Below are 15,891 nucleotides of genomic sequence, written 5' to 3'. Positions count from 1 at the left end.
CTCTCTCAAGCACCCCTCTCCCATCAATGCTAGACCAATTCACTAGAGAACGTTGTAGGTTGTTGCAAACTCATCAGTCACATGGACAACGGAGCAACCTTACAAGGGATCAAGCCCCGTTGGAAACCCTGGGGCTAACTTCCAAGTAAATGTCTATAGGGTGAGTCACGTTCGCTTTTTAACTGCGATGTAGAGAGTAATTATAATGACCTATATAATCCACACTCCTTTCTCAATTGGCAGCGCAGTGCAAAGACCTGGCGACTCTGCTGGGCTTTCGTCCCAACCACATCCTCTTCAGCCTGCAACACGGGGATAAAAATGTGAGTTGTATTTGTCATTTGCAACATGTTGCTTTTGTTCATAAGTATTAAGGTGCGTGGTTTAAGGGGGAGGGACTCCCTCCCTTGCTTCTGCTGGGAAGGGGTGGGCGGGGAGAGAGAGTGACGGTGCTCCGCTGCCCAATCATAGCTGCGCTGAAAGCCCTGGAATCCTGGATGTATCCCGTTTGCCCCAAAGGTGAGGGGTGGGTGGGAAAGGAAAATAGTATCAAAGGATGGTACAGTAATCAAAGGAAACCCGGAAGTTCTTTCTCCAGGCAATGAATTTCTCAATCTAACCCTTTATCTCTCTACGGAGTTTACAATAGGCGTACTGTACTGTGAGGCAAAGCAGCGTAGGCGGGGAAGAGGCTTGAGGGGGTCAAGGGTGGCGGAGGGGCGTGGCCGCGGCTGCAGCGCCCCCTGCTCTTTTCTCAATGGGAAGGAAGTAAAGCAATAACAGCGGAGGAGGCGGCGGAGGCAGCAGTAGCAGCAGCGCCTGGCTCAGGTGAGGACATCGGGATGGCGTTTGGTGGGATATTCCAAACAACCCCCCCCCCCGCCGCACCGCGTCACATCGCACAGCCCCAAAACTACCGGTACTAGTCTCTGTCTCCAAGGCTGCCCCGAAGGGCACCAATGGAAAAAGGGGGCGGGCCCAGAATGGAAAGAGCGTGTTGCTGAGGGTGAACGGCACGCGGGGGCCAGTCTCTCTCTGTGGGTGGTGCGCGGGAGTGTGCGCGCGCGCCCGTTAGTTGCCCTCCCCGCCCCCTCCCTCCAGCCCAACTGCCGTTTTTCTCCTCACGCCGCCTTGAGTTGCCCACGCAGAGGCGCGAGGGGAAGGGGAAGGGGAAGGGAGCCCTGGCGTCCCCCGTACCCCCCACCCCGGTTCTGTATGTAGGGCTCCCTCAAGTAAATAAAAATAATAAATAAATAAATAAAAAGGAGCGGGAAGAAAGAGAAGGCGCTTCGTTCTCTCCTCCGGTTCTTACGCGTTGTTTACCCAAGTAGAAGAAACTCCGCCTCAGGACACCTCGACGAACCTATTTTCGCGCGGATTCACAGACACCGCCTGCCTTCTCTTGAATTCAGCCCGTGTTTAAAATAAAATAAAATGTGCGAAGCCCCCCAGAGTGGCTGGGGCAACCCAGTCAGATGGGGGCGGGGGCGGGGTACAAATAATGAAATATTTGGTCGTCGTTCTCATTAACATAGAAGCTTGTGTGGAGGTTTTATGCCGCGCATCGCACAAGTCCATGTGGCTTCTGCTTCTTAACTGGTCCTAGCAGGCGTATGGCGATGAAACTTTTCCCCTCAGCCCCGCTTGGGCTGCTATGCCAGCGCCGACGAGGCTCAAGGAGTCAAGGTCGCCAGGCTCCGCATTTCCCTCCTTCTCCTCCTCCAGTCCTTGGCGGGCGCTTCTTTCTCGCCTCTGCAGCAGCGGCAGCAGCAGCGGGGGCGTCGGCACGTGGAGGCGCAGTGCAGCTGACCTTCGCGTTCCTTTTTTCCCTAGCAAAATATGTACAGTTGGCGGACTTTTCTTTTTTTAATCTAGTGCTGAAGCGACTCCATAGCAATCCCTTACAATCTATTGCAGCCTAACAGGATGGCCCCTCTGGAATTTGTCACATGCACGCACTTGCACTGACACACACAAAGCTCTAGTTACAGGTAGGTCGCTGTGTTGGTCTGCCATAGTCGAAACAAAATAAAAAAATTCCTTCCAGTAGTACCTTAGAGACCAGCTAAGTTTGTCAGTCTGAAGAAGTGTGCATGCACACGAAAGCTCATACCAATGACAAACTTACGTAGTTGGTCTCTAAGGTGCTACTGGAAGGATTTTTTGTTTTGTTTGTTTCGACACACAGAGTTGTACATCTGTCCGCGCTTGGGTACCCGGAGCTTAAATGCATGACCTTTCGCACAACCCTTTCAAACAAATGCATTTGGAGAGGACCCCAAACTTGGCGGGGGGGGGAGAGAGACCTGGAGTACAGGACAAAACTGTGTCAATACAGGGCATAGCATTTGACATTGAAATGCAGAGCAACCCTGTATTATACAAGACAGGTGGCAACGCTAGGTTTGGGGGGACGGTGGGGTGGTGGGGTGTGTCTCTCCGCCACCCGCTACAAGCACATAACTATTTGCAGTGTAAATTAATGCTGCCACAATAGGTGGGGCAAGCTGCCTTGGGAGTCTGTTGTGGATAACAGACCATTGGCTTGATGATGTTATCCATTCAGTTCTTAATGCTGCACATTCATTGGTGTCTGATACACAGTGCTATTCTTCTAGGGGTGGGTGGGAAAGGTGTTCAGTGCTCACCAGGAAGTTGTTACAGTAAACGCACATTTTTACAGGCCGCCCTGTAGAGGATTTTAATGTTTGACATTTTATTATGTTTTTATATCTGCTGGAAGCCACCCGGAGTGGCATGAGATAACAATAATGAAATTATTATTATTATTACTACTACTACTACTACTACTACTATTATTACTTTGTACCCAGAAAAAATGATACATAGACTAATAAAAGTGTAGAGTTGGAAGGGACCTAGTCCAGGCTTCCTCAACCTCAGCCCTCCAGATGTTCTGAGACTACAATTCCCATCATCCCTGACCACTGGTCCTGCTAGCTAGGGATCATGGGAGTTGTAGGCCAAAAACATCTGGAGGGCCGAGGTTGAGGAAGCCTGACCTAGTCAAACCCCCTCAAATGCAGGAATCTTTTGCCCAATGTGGGGCTCAAACTCACAACTCTGAGATTAATAGTCGCATGCTCTACCAACTGAAGGGGGAGGGAGCAGCACTGCTGATATGTATCTTTCTGCAGTCCACTATAAGCTACTTTCTAACTGTTATGGCAAGGACATTTTAGAGATATCAAGTGACATGGAGAGGGTACCTGGTATACTTGAGTCTGATGCATTAAAGTAAATAAATTTTACTAGAACTCATTAATGGCATTGAAGTCTGTAATAAGTCTGATAGAGCCATTGACTCAAGTATATTTAGGCTGGTTGTTAAGAGATGATGAAGGAAGGCCGTTTGCATAACAAATGGAGATCAAATTAACAGCCTGATAAGTTACAGAGTTAGGTGACCCTAAGCTATTTTAAATTGATGTGAGTTTAAGCACACCTAATTCTGCATCGGATCAAGCTATAAAAGGGAGGTATTGCAGTTTCATCCAATGGCTTAAAAGTAAGCCTCGTCTTTTTCAGGATTTATTGGCAAGTTAAAGGTGCAAAACTTAAACCCACTTACCTGGGAGAAAGCCACGAGTCATTCAATAGAACTTGCTCCTGAATGGAGATGATTAGGATTGTACCATAAATATATTTAGGATTGTAACCACAGATAGCAGAAATATTAGACCATATGATGATTAGTCTAGAAGCAAAGGATAAACATGAAAGTATGACAGTGACAAAAAGAATTCAATAGATGTGAAACCTTGTTTCTACTTGGATTATGTAGAACTTTCTTTGGGAATAGTGTTACAAAGTTACTTCTCATGCTTCCTACCGGTAGTTTCAAATAAATTAAGTACCTGTTGTTATCTGTCTTGTTCTAAAGTCTATCCAGTGTTAGCCCTATTCAGAGCAGACCCACTGAAACTCATGGATATGACATATTTAGCTCCATAATTTCCACGAGTCCCTTCTGGGTATAATTTAGTTGTATGCAATCCATATACTACATGTTCCAAGAAAACTCTGTCTCTCCTTGTGAAACAAGCTTAAATAGCTATTTTAAAAATTGAAACATGTAGCAAAGAATTAGTTACATAGCAACAGGTACAAATAACATCTTTAAAAACAATGGGATTAACATATTAACAAACATGAAGATTTCTGCTGCATATCTAGAGTTCCGATAACTATTGCATGTGCGCCTCCTGCAAGCTTCCTTGCTGTAGTTTCCATCAGCACATCTATTTTAAACAGAACCAAATGACCTTGAGCAGGCTGCCTTTCAGACTTAAGTTTTTTAAAAGTGTGCAAACCATGAAAATAGTTTCGATACTTACCACTAGCAGTGCAGGATTACTCTGCTTCTTCTTTATTATAATAACTTTCATTTAGATTTACTCTTGAAGTAGCTAAAGGTTTATGTTCTTTTTATATTAAATTGCCTAATTCTGCAAAAAGGAGAACAAATGTATCTACAGTTGCAGTTTTGTTGTGGTGTCAAGGTACAGTAATGTGAAACTAGAATGATACAAGTTTGTTTTACAAGTCATATAGATAATACATAGATCACAGCAACGTGTTATAAATTTCTGAATACAGTTCAGAAACTTCAGCTGGTGCAGAATTTCAGTGGCTAGGATGCTCACCACAGCAAGACAGTTAGAGCATATTACACTGATCCTGGCCCAACTGCACTGGCTGTCAATTTAGGTTTCCAGGACCAATTCAAAGTGCTAGTTTTGACCTATAAAGCCTTAAACTGCTCAGGACCACAATACCTCAAGGACCGCCTCTCTCCATCTGAACCTACCCAGACCTTGCAAACTTCATCGGAATCCTTTCTTCATGTATATCCTCCATGAGAAGTATGGAGGGTAGCAACACAAGAACAGGCCTTTTCTGCGATGGCTCCCTGTTTGTGGAATCCTCACCCCTGGGAGGCTGACCTGGCACTTTTATTACATATCTTTAGACTCCAGGCAAAAATGTTTCTCTCTAAGCAGTTCTTTGGCTGATTAACATTCTATGGCCTGTCCAATACGTTTGTAGAAGGGGTACTATTGGTTTATTTTTGTTTTATTACATATTTTGTGTTCTGTTTTTGTTTTATTATGTATTTTGCATTCCTTTTTTTGTATTTTTATGTTGTGAACAGCCCTGTGATCTTTGGATGAAGGGTGGTATACAATAAGTGCTGCTAATCCAATTAAAGAGGGTCATTAGGTTTGAGCAAGATTAGAATAAATAAAACATGGTAATTTCATCAGACCTAATTAATCCAAAATATGTTTAGGATCTCATCAAAGCTAAAAGAGAAAATAATTGAAGGGTGGGAGGCATGTAACATTTTTGCACCCCAGCACCGCCTGCTTTTGTTACCATGGCCGGGACTAGGCGAGTAATAAACAGCAACTACCCAGTGTGAAAGTCCTGTCCTGACTGGAACTAACATTCTAGAGGCTTAAACAGTCAGTTCTAGGCCAGCAGATTCAGCTGCAGAAATGCATATTATTAGTATTAGTATTAGTATTATTGGAACATTGGAGAACAAAAAGAGGGACTTAAATACACCTTTGCCTTCCTGTGGTGACTCTTGTAGCAATGTCTATTTTATTATCTTTTAAATATACTGTAAGCCACCTCAAGAACTTTGGTTAGAAGATTGGGTATAAATACTCCTAAATAATAGTTTGTTTGTTTATCTGAAGATGTGAAGGGTTTTTAAATTTTCAAACAAAACAAAAAAAATTAGTTGAATTAACTATCATGTCAACAAACAGAAAGAAGGGAAATGCAGTTTTCATGGAGCAAGGGCAGAATATTTTTTTAAAAAACTGGCGCTGACAAATGGCAATATTTATTTTGTGTGTATGGTAGGCTTAACAGCTTTTGTGTTTGGCCATTCAGGTGCAAATATTTATTAATTAGATACATTCTTAGTTCTGGCATTTTGATATGTGATCTGAGAGTGAGGCAGCAGATATTTGTAAGGAACCATTTTCCAGCATTAACCACATGTATAGCTGAATCATATGCACTTGACAGTAAATCGCAGTTTAGTGGAATTTATCAGAAAACATGCTTCAATTGGGCTGCAGCAGAGCAGTGGAATTTGTGGCAGAAGAATGGAAAAATCCAGAGCGGTGGCTGCAGGACTGGTGTATATTTCCATTGTTGTGCAAATGGACAACTACAGGGATTGCTTGATTTACCCCCAACACACCTCTTTTTCTTCCCTATTGTGTAAGAAATGGTTTCAGATGTTCCCGTGGCTGCAATGAAGAGGTCTCCAGGATGGACCTCATTCTCTACCAGCAGAGAGAGAGGCCACAATATCCTAAGATCCCTTGGATGCCTTGCAGGGACCTTTTTTATCCTGTTTAAGATAAAATGCATTGAAAAGCAATAAACATACAATGCTTTGTAAGACATGACCTTCAGTTCTGTGCATGTAATATGTCACTATAAATAAGAAAACCCACTTTGGAAGTGTTTATATAGACCTTGAAATTAATATGCTTCCCAGCTTTGCTTCATATTCAGTCTCCAGCTTCAAACTCCAATTAATGTTTCTTTCTTACAAGCCAATCACATGTACATTTACTCAGAACAATATTACTAAGGGTACTATCTGAGACTTGGTCCTGAGTAATTGTGTGTCGGATTAAGCTGCTTAAAAAATTTTTTTTGCTACTTTTGCAGATATGTGCTGTCTTGTCCTTGATCACAACAGAAACCTATTCATGTTTGATTCTTTCTTTTATCCTAGGAGGTGAACTGATGATGAGCACTGCCCAGTGCTAGAACTAACTGAAGAGGGAATTATTTAGCAAATATGCTGTTTTGTGGCTTTTTGTTTCTACATAGTTCATTTTTCCACTTTCACTCTCGGTAAGAGAATAACATGTTCTGGGCAATTATATAATATAAATTTCTAAAGTTGAAAAATTTTCTGTATCACTTTTTTTGGTGGGATTATTTAAACAAATCTTGTTTTGAAATGTTTGCTAAGTAGTGATCCTTCTTACTAGCAGTGCTTCTCATCTGTGACAGTATCAACACTATCAGAACAATAAAGGTCCCTTACATGGACATCTATGGAAAGGAAGAGCTACAATCCCCTGATTCCCAGCTTTCTTTTTTAAAGTAAATTTCTAGCATTTGTGGGACCAAACAAGCAGCCACTATTCTCATTGGTTTTGTGACAAACAAGCCTGCTCCTGACATTCAGTGTTTCTAGACGATTAAGTCATAGTCGTTACTGACATTTAGGAAAGCATATCTAACTAATAAGAAAAAGAAAAGGCTAGAATGAAACACCCATTGTCTAAAATCAATAAACATAATTCCTTGGTCCATTTTGAAGTCTGTTATGCTGGTCTTCTCTGGTGAAGTGTTGCAGCCTCATAGAAAACTAAAATTCAAGATTTTAGTATAGCCGAGATTGGGGATTTGGGGCATAAAGTCAAAACAATAGATAGTAGCAAAGACGAGCTTTAACTCTGGTCTTATCTCATACAAAAAATGTGATTTTTCAGAGTTTGTAAACGTTTTCAAAATAGTTAATACCAGTTCGTATAAGTCACATCATTATTACATTCATTTTGCAGAGGCTAAGAGAACCTTGTGTTACACCAGCCCTGCAACGCAGGGTTGATAATACTATTTTTGTTGGGGAGAGGGGGTTAAAGTAGTGTGTGAAAACAGTGAAGCGTTGTCCAGTGTTGTTGTGACTTGTTGTTTTATTTAGTACTTTACAGTGAAAAGAGGGCTGTGAAATTGATTGTAGCAGAAGTACAATTAAAGTTTGGAGGAGGTGAAGGTAGTCAGGGAAAGAACAGTGATTCAGCAGTGCATGGAACGCCATTGCATGGATGTGGTGTCCAGTCTATCCATAGATGCACAGCAGGTCTTTTCCACTGAAAGGAAGTTCTGATACTTCAAACCTAGATTCTTATGAGGTTGATTTTAATTATGGTTGGCACCCAGAGAATGATTTGTGTGAACAGAAGGCAATTCTCCATGAATACAGCTTCCCATCTGATTTCTGCCAATTTTATCCTACTACAACTAACTGTGCCAGATCATGTAAAGTTCCATAATGTCCCCCAAACCTCCGGAGAAACCTTTGTGGAGAGGGGTTACAAGGAGTTGTGAGAGGAAGGTCAAAGCCGTGCAGGGCAAGTTCTACTTGTATATCTCATCACTTTGGTTTAAAAGGAAGAGTTGCATTTACCATAGTGGACTGAGTGCATTTTTAGCTACTCACCCCATGTCCCTTGTCTCAGAGGTCCTTAGTGGGAGCTGTTGCTGCCAACTACAACAAAGGAAAAGCATGCCTCCATCATGGCCTGATGCCATGGTCATCAGTTTACTCTGTTGCCTAATAGGTAGAGGCTGAAAGCTGATACGGGGGCGAGGGGGGGAAGAGAGGAAGAAATGCCATATCAATAATTCTGATGTCATAGGAACACAATGTTATTTTTACACCTGATCTCAGGCTTGAATGTGATTTTTATTCTGAGAATCTTTTGTTTTCTGGTTTGAGGGCTATAAAGTGGGCTAAAGTACGTTTCCGAGCACAATTCAAAGTGTTGATGCTGACCTTAAAAGCCCTAAATGGTATACCTGAAGAAGCGTCTCCACCCCCATCGTTCTGCCCGGACACTGAGGTCCAGTGCCGAGGGCCTTCTGGCGGTTCCCTCGCTGCGAGAAGCCAAGTTACAGGGAACCAGGCAGAGGGCCTTCTCAGTTGTGGCACCCTTCCACCAGATGTCAAAGAGAAAAACAACTACCAGACTTTTAGAAGACATCTGAAGGCAGCACTGTTTAGGGAAGCTTTTAATGTTTGATGGACTATTGTATTTTAATGTTTTGTTGGAAGCCGCCCAGAGTGGCTGGGGAAACCCAGCCAGATGGGCAGGGTATAAATAATTTATTATTATTATTATTATTATTATTATTATTAATTATTTTCAATCATTGACTGATCTATAATACATTTTTTATTAAATAGGATGTTTACTTTAAAAATGTTGTAAGAGTGCCAATTTCAGTGAGTTGGTCAGAAAAATACAGATTTTCTCTCCTCAACTCCAGTTCCTCAATTTACATCCTTAGTCACTGATAATTCCTAACACTACTAGAAAAAGTTAAAAGGTGATGATAATCATCATCATCATCATCATCATCAGAGTTACTATCTTGGGCACTTGCATTAATTGACAGTATTTGGAACCTAGATATTTAATTATTCCTCGAAAGCACGTCAAAAGTGCAAGTAGATAAATAGGGACCGCTCCGGCGGGAAGGTAAACGGCATTTCCGTGCGCTGCTCTGGTTCACCAGAAGCAGCTTTGTCATGCTGGCCACATGACCCGGAAGCTGTCTGCGGACAAACGCTGGCTCCCTCGGCCTATAGAGCAAGATGAGGGCCGCAACCCCAGAGTCAGACACGACTGGACCTGATGGTCAGGGGCCCCTTTACCTTTACCTTTTTATATCCATATCAATATCAGATTTTATTGTCTGTTTTATTATACTTCTTTTAATTACTCCTACATAAATCCTTTCTTGTTGTGTTTCCCCCTGTTGGTTAGGCATTATCAGTGACCTAATAAATATCGTCCTTGGAGCTTTATTGACCTCATCCTTTATGCTGCTAAACTATGTATCTACAGTTCAGTAAAATTCCTTGACACCAGTTGTCCAATGATGGACTTAAAAGGCGGTAGGGGAAAAAACATTGTACTGTTGTACTTCTAGAAGCAAATAAATATAGTACATAACTTTTGAAGTGTACAAGTAGCTGGATTTCAAATACCAAAATAATAGATTCTGATAAATAACACTGAAAGCATTTCTAACCATATGTTTTTGTTTCCATTGCCATCAATTTTCAGACCAAGCTGTGGATCTGTTATGTATTTGTTGCCCCAATCTATAGATATTTCCATGCCATGGAATATTTAGAAAGTGGAAATAAACATAACATCTTACAGAAATAACTTAGTTCAGATATCATGTTTCTCATCCTACAAGCCATAGTTGGAAGATTGGGAGCATCCTGTGACCCTCCCTTTTCTCTTCTTGCATTCTTCAATTCCTTCATTCCCCCCCCCTCGTTTGAGTGAGTTTGGCATTATGTTATATATTCCTTCCCCTATCCGTTGGCTTGGTTTTTTACTATCCCAGAGTATTTTATGAACATTCTTAAGTACAGAGGAGGAAAAGTCAGTTGTGGAATGTTGATTATCAGTTTATGATGTTTTGTGAAAGAGGTGGGAGATTGCTTTGGCTGGAAGAAAAACATATTTTCATAGCAATTCCATGGACTGTAAATACAAGATAGAGTTTGAAAAGTGACATATGTACTTAGGAAAAGGTGAGGAAACTAAAGGGCAGTATGAAGTGTGGGCAGCAAATCCCTTATGTGATCCTGTGCACACATAACTTAAATCAGTGTGACCTACTTTTCAGTAAATATAACAATTGTAATTTTGGGTTGGACCATGTTAGCCTGTTATAATACTACTGTATGCCCAACTGAAATTGGTACAAGATTTGTTTGACCTCAGAAACTATACTACTGCTTTCTGTCATGTTAAGAACAAGCATTGAAACCTATGATGTTCTGGTTTAAAAAACATGCAAGGTTTATGCATGTGAGGAAATGCATGGACATTGACCTCTAGAAAAAAAACTTTACCCTCAGCAGGCTATAAATAATTCAACAGAAGAGCTGTCAGAGCCAGTTGTTCTGTAGTGATGAGTTCATTTATGCCTGGAATTTTCAACTTTCTTGGATTTTAAAATCCCTTTACCTTTTGGAGGATATTAAATCCCTTCTCATTAAATTCAGGTTACACTTCATTGCCTTCTCCCAGCATTGGCCCAGGTCATACATGGTAAACCATAGGGCTGTTAGTCTCCTCCCTGCTTGAGCTGGAAATTGACTGCAGTTTAGTTTTATTTGCTTTGCTTTTCTCCCTGCACCATGCTTTCAATCATTTTTTATTGCTTGGATGTTGTAGGTTCCCTAAATCCTGAGAATTTGTTTTGCAACTTTGCAACATTTTGGAGCATATCCTCAGGATCCTAGCCACAGTAAGAATTTATTCAGTGCATTTTCCTTGAGAGGAACTATGAAGCTACAATCCATATTCCATTTGCTAGATCCCCAGTGGATTCAGGTTGTTGTATCACGTAAGGAATTCAGTTGGTGGATATAGCTATAGCAACATGGGGAGCAGTGAGGGCAGAACTGTGCCTTATCTCAGAGACTACTTCTAGCTAGTCAGCCATGACGCTTCTAGATATACAAATGTTGTGATATTTTATTTGTTAAACTTTTAGCCCCTAGTTTTGCTGTTGCATAATGTTGGGGGACGGGGGGGGGAGGGACTGGCACACAAATGACTCAATTTGCTATTTAGGTTAACTCACAAATGCTGTTACCACTTTGTTACTGAACGTGGTAAAATATGACATTATGTTTCTGCATTGCTTTTTCTCTTTGTCTACCATTCCCAGATGACTCTTGTTTTTCTACTTCCATAGTTCTCAGGAGCAATAAGTGGATATGATTCAGCCTGTTAAATGACACTTCCACTTTGTTTATATGTTTATCTTTCAATATAAATTTGATTTTTGGTGCTTTGTATTGGTTGGCTATTTTGAATAATAGCTTTAAATTTTGCAGCAAGTTAAGTATTTGGGGGTAGGTTATCTTAATCTCTCAGTAATTCATTACGGTAAGGAATATTTTCAATCTTTTTACTTTTCTCTCTTTTACCAGGGTAGAAATTTGCCAAAGTATCTCAGGGAAGCGGTAACCTGCATCTTCTATACGAATATAACAACTTGAAACAATGGACAGATGATATCAATTAAACTGCACTTGGCAGCTGACTTTATCAGAGTACAAGCAACTGCATAAGCAGTGCCAGACTGCAAGGATTTTTATTACCCTAGCCACTGGGAATTATGTACAGTGTCTCAGTTCTCAGAGTGACTGCCGTTTCTACGTAGATCTCTTTAGGATTTGTAATCATGTCTGTTACTGCAACAGAAGACGAAATTCCTAGATTTTTTGTGGGTGGTGAAGATCCAGATGAGTTTTTGAATCCATCCAGGTCTGCAGAATTTGAAGCCTTTTATGATCATGAAGATGAAGACGACGAGTATGATTCTGTATGTACTTTGTTTAATTGTTTGGGGGCAAGTAATTGTTTGAGTTGATAAGATACTAAAGTGTTGTTAACAGAGAAGATAGGAAATGAGCATAAAAGGCAATAAGCACTATGGCCCCATTTCAGCAAAGTGTTTAAATGCTTAGTTAGGTATAGTTGTAAAGAAACATTGGCATTTATTAAAGAATAGCTTTTAGTTATGGTTATTAAATGGTCATTTTGTAGAAGAACAGTTAAAGTAGAAATCATATAGTACTAATATCCTAGTTTCACTCTTGTTGAGAATGAAAGTTAAGTGTCTCTCCTGTTTAAATAATAAATACAGAATGTACCGTATTTATTTCTTCTTCTAGCTGTGAAATATTTTGTTGCTTCAAGTGTCATCATAGTCACGTACTATTGTGGACACATTCCAGCACACTGCTGTCATCCAGCTTCTTACCACAGGTTCATGGGCATCCTTCACAAGTGTCACTGAAATTAATGGGGTTTCTGAAGCTGTTGCTTTGTAAATTTATTCCAGTCAGAAGAATAATTTTCCTTGCAAGTGGTAGTCTTAGATTTACATGGTTGGTTAAGTTTGTTGCAGATGGGATATAGCTAATGCCTTTGTGAACAATTTCACTTTTAAGAAAACTTGCAGCATGGGCTTACTATGTTTTATGTTTTATATAAAATAAAAAAATTCCTTCAGTAGCACCTTAAAGACCAACTAAGTTTTTATTTTGGTATGAGCTTTCGTGTGCATGCACACTTCTTCAGATACCTTCGTATGCATGCACACTTCTTCGTATCTGAAGAAGTGTGCATGCACACGAAAGCTCATACCAAAATAAAAACTTAGTTGGTCTTTAAGGTGCTACTGAAGGAATTTTTTTATTTTACTTCGATCCAGACCAACACGGCTACCTACCTGTAACCAGAATTATGTTTTATATATTATCATTGTTTCTGCAGCCCTGCTTGTCAATTAAGACTGCATTCTTCACAAAGAGTATTAAGGCATAAATATGAAGGAATTGTTTTACTGCCTATTGCTTAGAGAATGAAACTCTGATTTCAGGTTACATTCCCTGCCCCGTAAGCATAATAAATATTTGTGAAATGAGCGTTTTGTTTAATACTTAGTAATAATATTGCATGGTCATTGTTCAGTTAGCATTTGGTGAAAAACTTTGAAATCCAAATATATGTTACTGACCTTTTTAAAATTATTATTACTAGCCACCAGAAAAACAGATCATGGTTGGAATATGTTCTATGGCAAAGAAATCAAAATCAAAACCAATGAATGAAATCCTTGAACGCCTTTCCATGTTTAAATATATCACAGTAGTAATATTTGAAGAAGATGTGATTTTGAATGAACCAGTGGAAAACTGGCCCTTATGTGACTGTCTCATTTCTTTTCATTCTAAAGGTAATTACTCTCTATTGTTTATTATTATTTAATTAATTAATTTATATTCTTCCCTTTCTCCCAAAGGAAGTCAGGGTGGCAAATTTATCAATAATGAAACACATCAAAAATTACAATAATGTAAAATGTCTTCATATTGCATGTATTAAGTTTGAATCTTTTTTGCCTTTTTGGAAATAAATGTTGTAAAATTAATATTAGAAAATAAATTGCCTCAAGCAACACTATTTTACAATGTATATATGTGTGCATATATTAATTCAGTAGTTTGTAGTAATAGAAGGGACATAATGTTTCAATTAACTTGATACTGCTCTGTGATCTAAACCACTGAGTCTCTTGGGCTTGCTGATCCGAAGGTCAGCGGTTCAAATACACACAACAGTGGTGCGATCCGGTTGCTTTGTCCTAGCTTCTGCCAACCTAGCAGTTCAAAAGCATACCAATGCAAGTAGATAAATAGGTACCGCTACAGTGGGAAGCAAAACAGTGTTTCTGTGTGCTCTGGCACTCATCACGGTCCTCTGTGTGCCAGTAGCGGTTTAGTCACGCTAGCCACATGACCCAGAAAGCTGTCTGTGGACAAACGCTGGCTCCCTCTGCCTGAAAAGCGAGATGAGTGCCACACCCCATAATCGCCTTTGACTAGACTTAACCATCCAGGGGTCCTTTACCTTTACCTTACATATATGCTACAAAGCAGTGTCAGTCAGTTTCACACTGCAATAAAAAACACTTCCTTGGATGAAAATCGATTTATTTATATGGAATTTACTTCTGCATTGGCATGTTTAGAATATTACACTCAGGGTAAAGTACATATAATGGAAACCCCTATTTACATTTTAAATGCAAAGTCTATTCGGAAGGAGGAGAATTTAGAGCTTTTACCCACCTGGGGCTTCCCTGCTCAAAACTAGGATTTCCAGGAAGCTCTAGTTTCCAAAGAGCTCATGCTTTCTGTGATGGTAACAGAAAGTGGGTGTCCTGTTTATTTTATTTTTTAAACCAGTTGGTTAGCCACTTACTGTTTTGTCAGCAGGCCATAATAAACTTGTGCTAGTGCCCTTTTTGGAACAAGGGCAAAAACTACATATGATATACATCCACATTCCTAAACTCACTTATTAGTGAGCTAGACTCACTGAAATTATATATATATATATATATATATATATATATATATATATATATATATATATTTCTAAGCAAACATGCTGATAATTGTCCTGCAATTGGTGTGTAAATGCCTTCTTTTAAAATCAAGGCCACTTTGGGATGGGAGAAGTCCAATGTAGTGAAGTAATGGAACTTATCCTTTCTTAGCTGACTAAAACAAGGAATAAAAACTAAGAGGAAAATTTCTAAGCAGGTTGGATCAATATGAATAGACTCACTGGAAACCAGATAAAGGAAATAAAGATAATTTGCACAGCTTCTTCACATAGGTCAATTTGGAAAGTACGAATTCCAATCCATCGCCAAGTTTTATACAAATGTAATAGTTGTGAACTGACATTCTGTAATATTTTTTTATTTAGGATTTCCATTAGACAAAGCAGTTGCCTATTCAAAGCTGAGGAATCCTTTTGTTATTAATGACTTGAATATGCAATATCACATACAAGACAGGTAAGTAAATAGCCATAAATAAATATCCCACACTCTAGTTGTTGAAGAACGAGTGCTTAGTACGGTATTTAAAAGGCCTCAGTGAAACGCTGTCTTATCAGGTTGATAATTATGGAGGCTGTTTACAAAAGCAAGACTGAATGTTTTCCCCTCTGCAGTGCTGGAGGGCAGGATGACAGGAGTACCCTACCAGGAAAGACTGTGCTCGTGCACCCATGATGTAGATTCTATAAAACACTTTGGGAAGTTTGAGCAAGCTAGGGCTGAAGTGATTTCACCCCTGCTAGCCTTGCTCCCAGGAAAATCAGAGGATTTCTATATCAGGTTCCTATTGGAAGACCGGTCAAATGCCAGAACACTAGCAGTGGCAAAGTTTTTATCGGTGGTCACAAGAACTAATGTTTCCTACTCCGAATTTGAGTAAGATGTCCGAGGGGTTTGAGGGCGGGGTGTCCTAGCTGTGTCTATTTGGTAACGAATTGTTGGGTCTATGGACCGTAATAAAGATTGTTGTTGTTTAATTATGGAGGTAAAGTAGTTAACATAAAGAAAAGAAAGCTAGTCAAAAGATGTAATGTAACTAAAATGGAATAATACTCGGCTAAGAAATGTATGTAGAGTGTTCAG

The 15,891-nt window shown here is 40.0% G+C and overlaps 1 protein-coding gene across 31 annotated transcripts in view; it reads left to right on the top strand.

The window, feature by feature from the left end:
- PPIP5K2 (diphosphoinositol pentakisphosphate kinase 2) overlaps positions 1 to 15,891 on the top strand; it is a 57,759-nt gene that overhangs the window by 484 nt on the left and 41,384 nt on the right. For 25 of the 31 annotated variants that reach the window (XR_015946060.1, XR_015946059.1, XR_015946058.1 and 22 more), the window contains exons 2-6: positions 244 to 323; positions 6,791 to 6,912; positions 11,819 to 12,213; positions 13,437 to 13,632; positions 15,174 to 15,264. Coding sequence is in view for 26 of the 31 variants with exons in the window: in XM_035100229.3 (XP_034956120.1) it covers positions 12,073 to 12,213; positions 13,437 to 13,632; positions 15,174 to 15,264 (428 nt within the window). In the remaining 5 variants the exon portion in view is untranslated. Of the gene's footprint in view, positions 1 to 243; positions 324 to 495; positions 829 to 6,790; positions 6,913 to 11,054; positions 11,128 to 11,818; positions 12,214 to 13,436; positions 13,633 to 15,173; positions 15,265 to 15,891 lie in introns of those variants that run through there. The other 6 variants (XM_088652835.1, XM_035100205.3, XM_088652829.1 and 3 more) reach the window with 5 other exon arrangements.

This window comes from Zootoca vivipara, chromosome 10, assembly GCF_965207765.1.
Source record: "Zootoca vivipara chromosome 10, rZooViv2.hap1.1, whole genome shotgun sequence".
Lineage (NCBI taxonomy): Eukaryota > Metazoa > Chordata > Lepidosauria > Squamata > Lacertidae > Zootoca > Zootoca vivipara.
The sequence above is the reverse complement of the archived record's forward strand: the minus strand, read 5'-3'. Positions and strand labels throughout refer to the sequence as shown.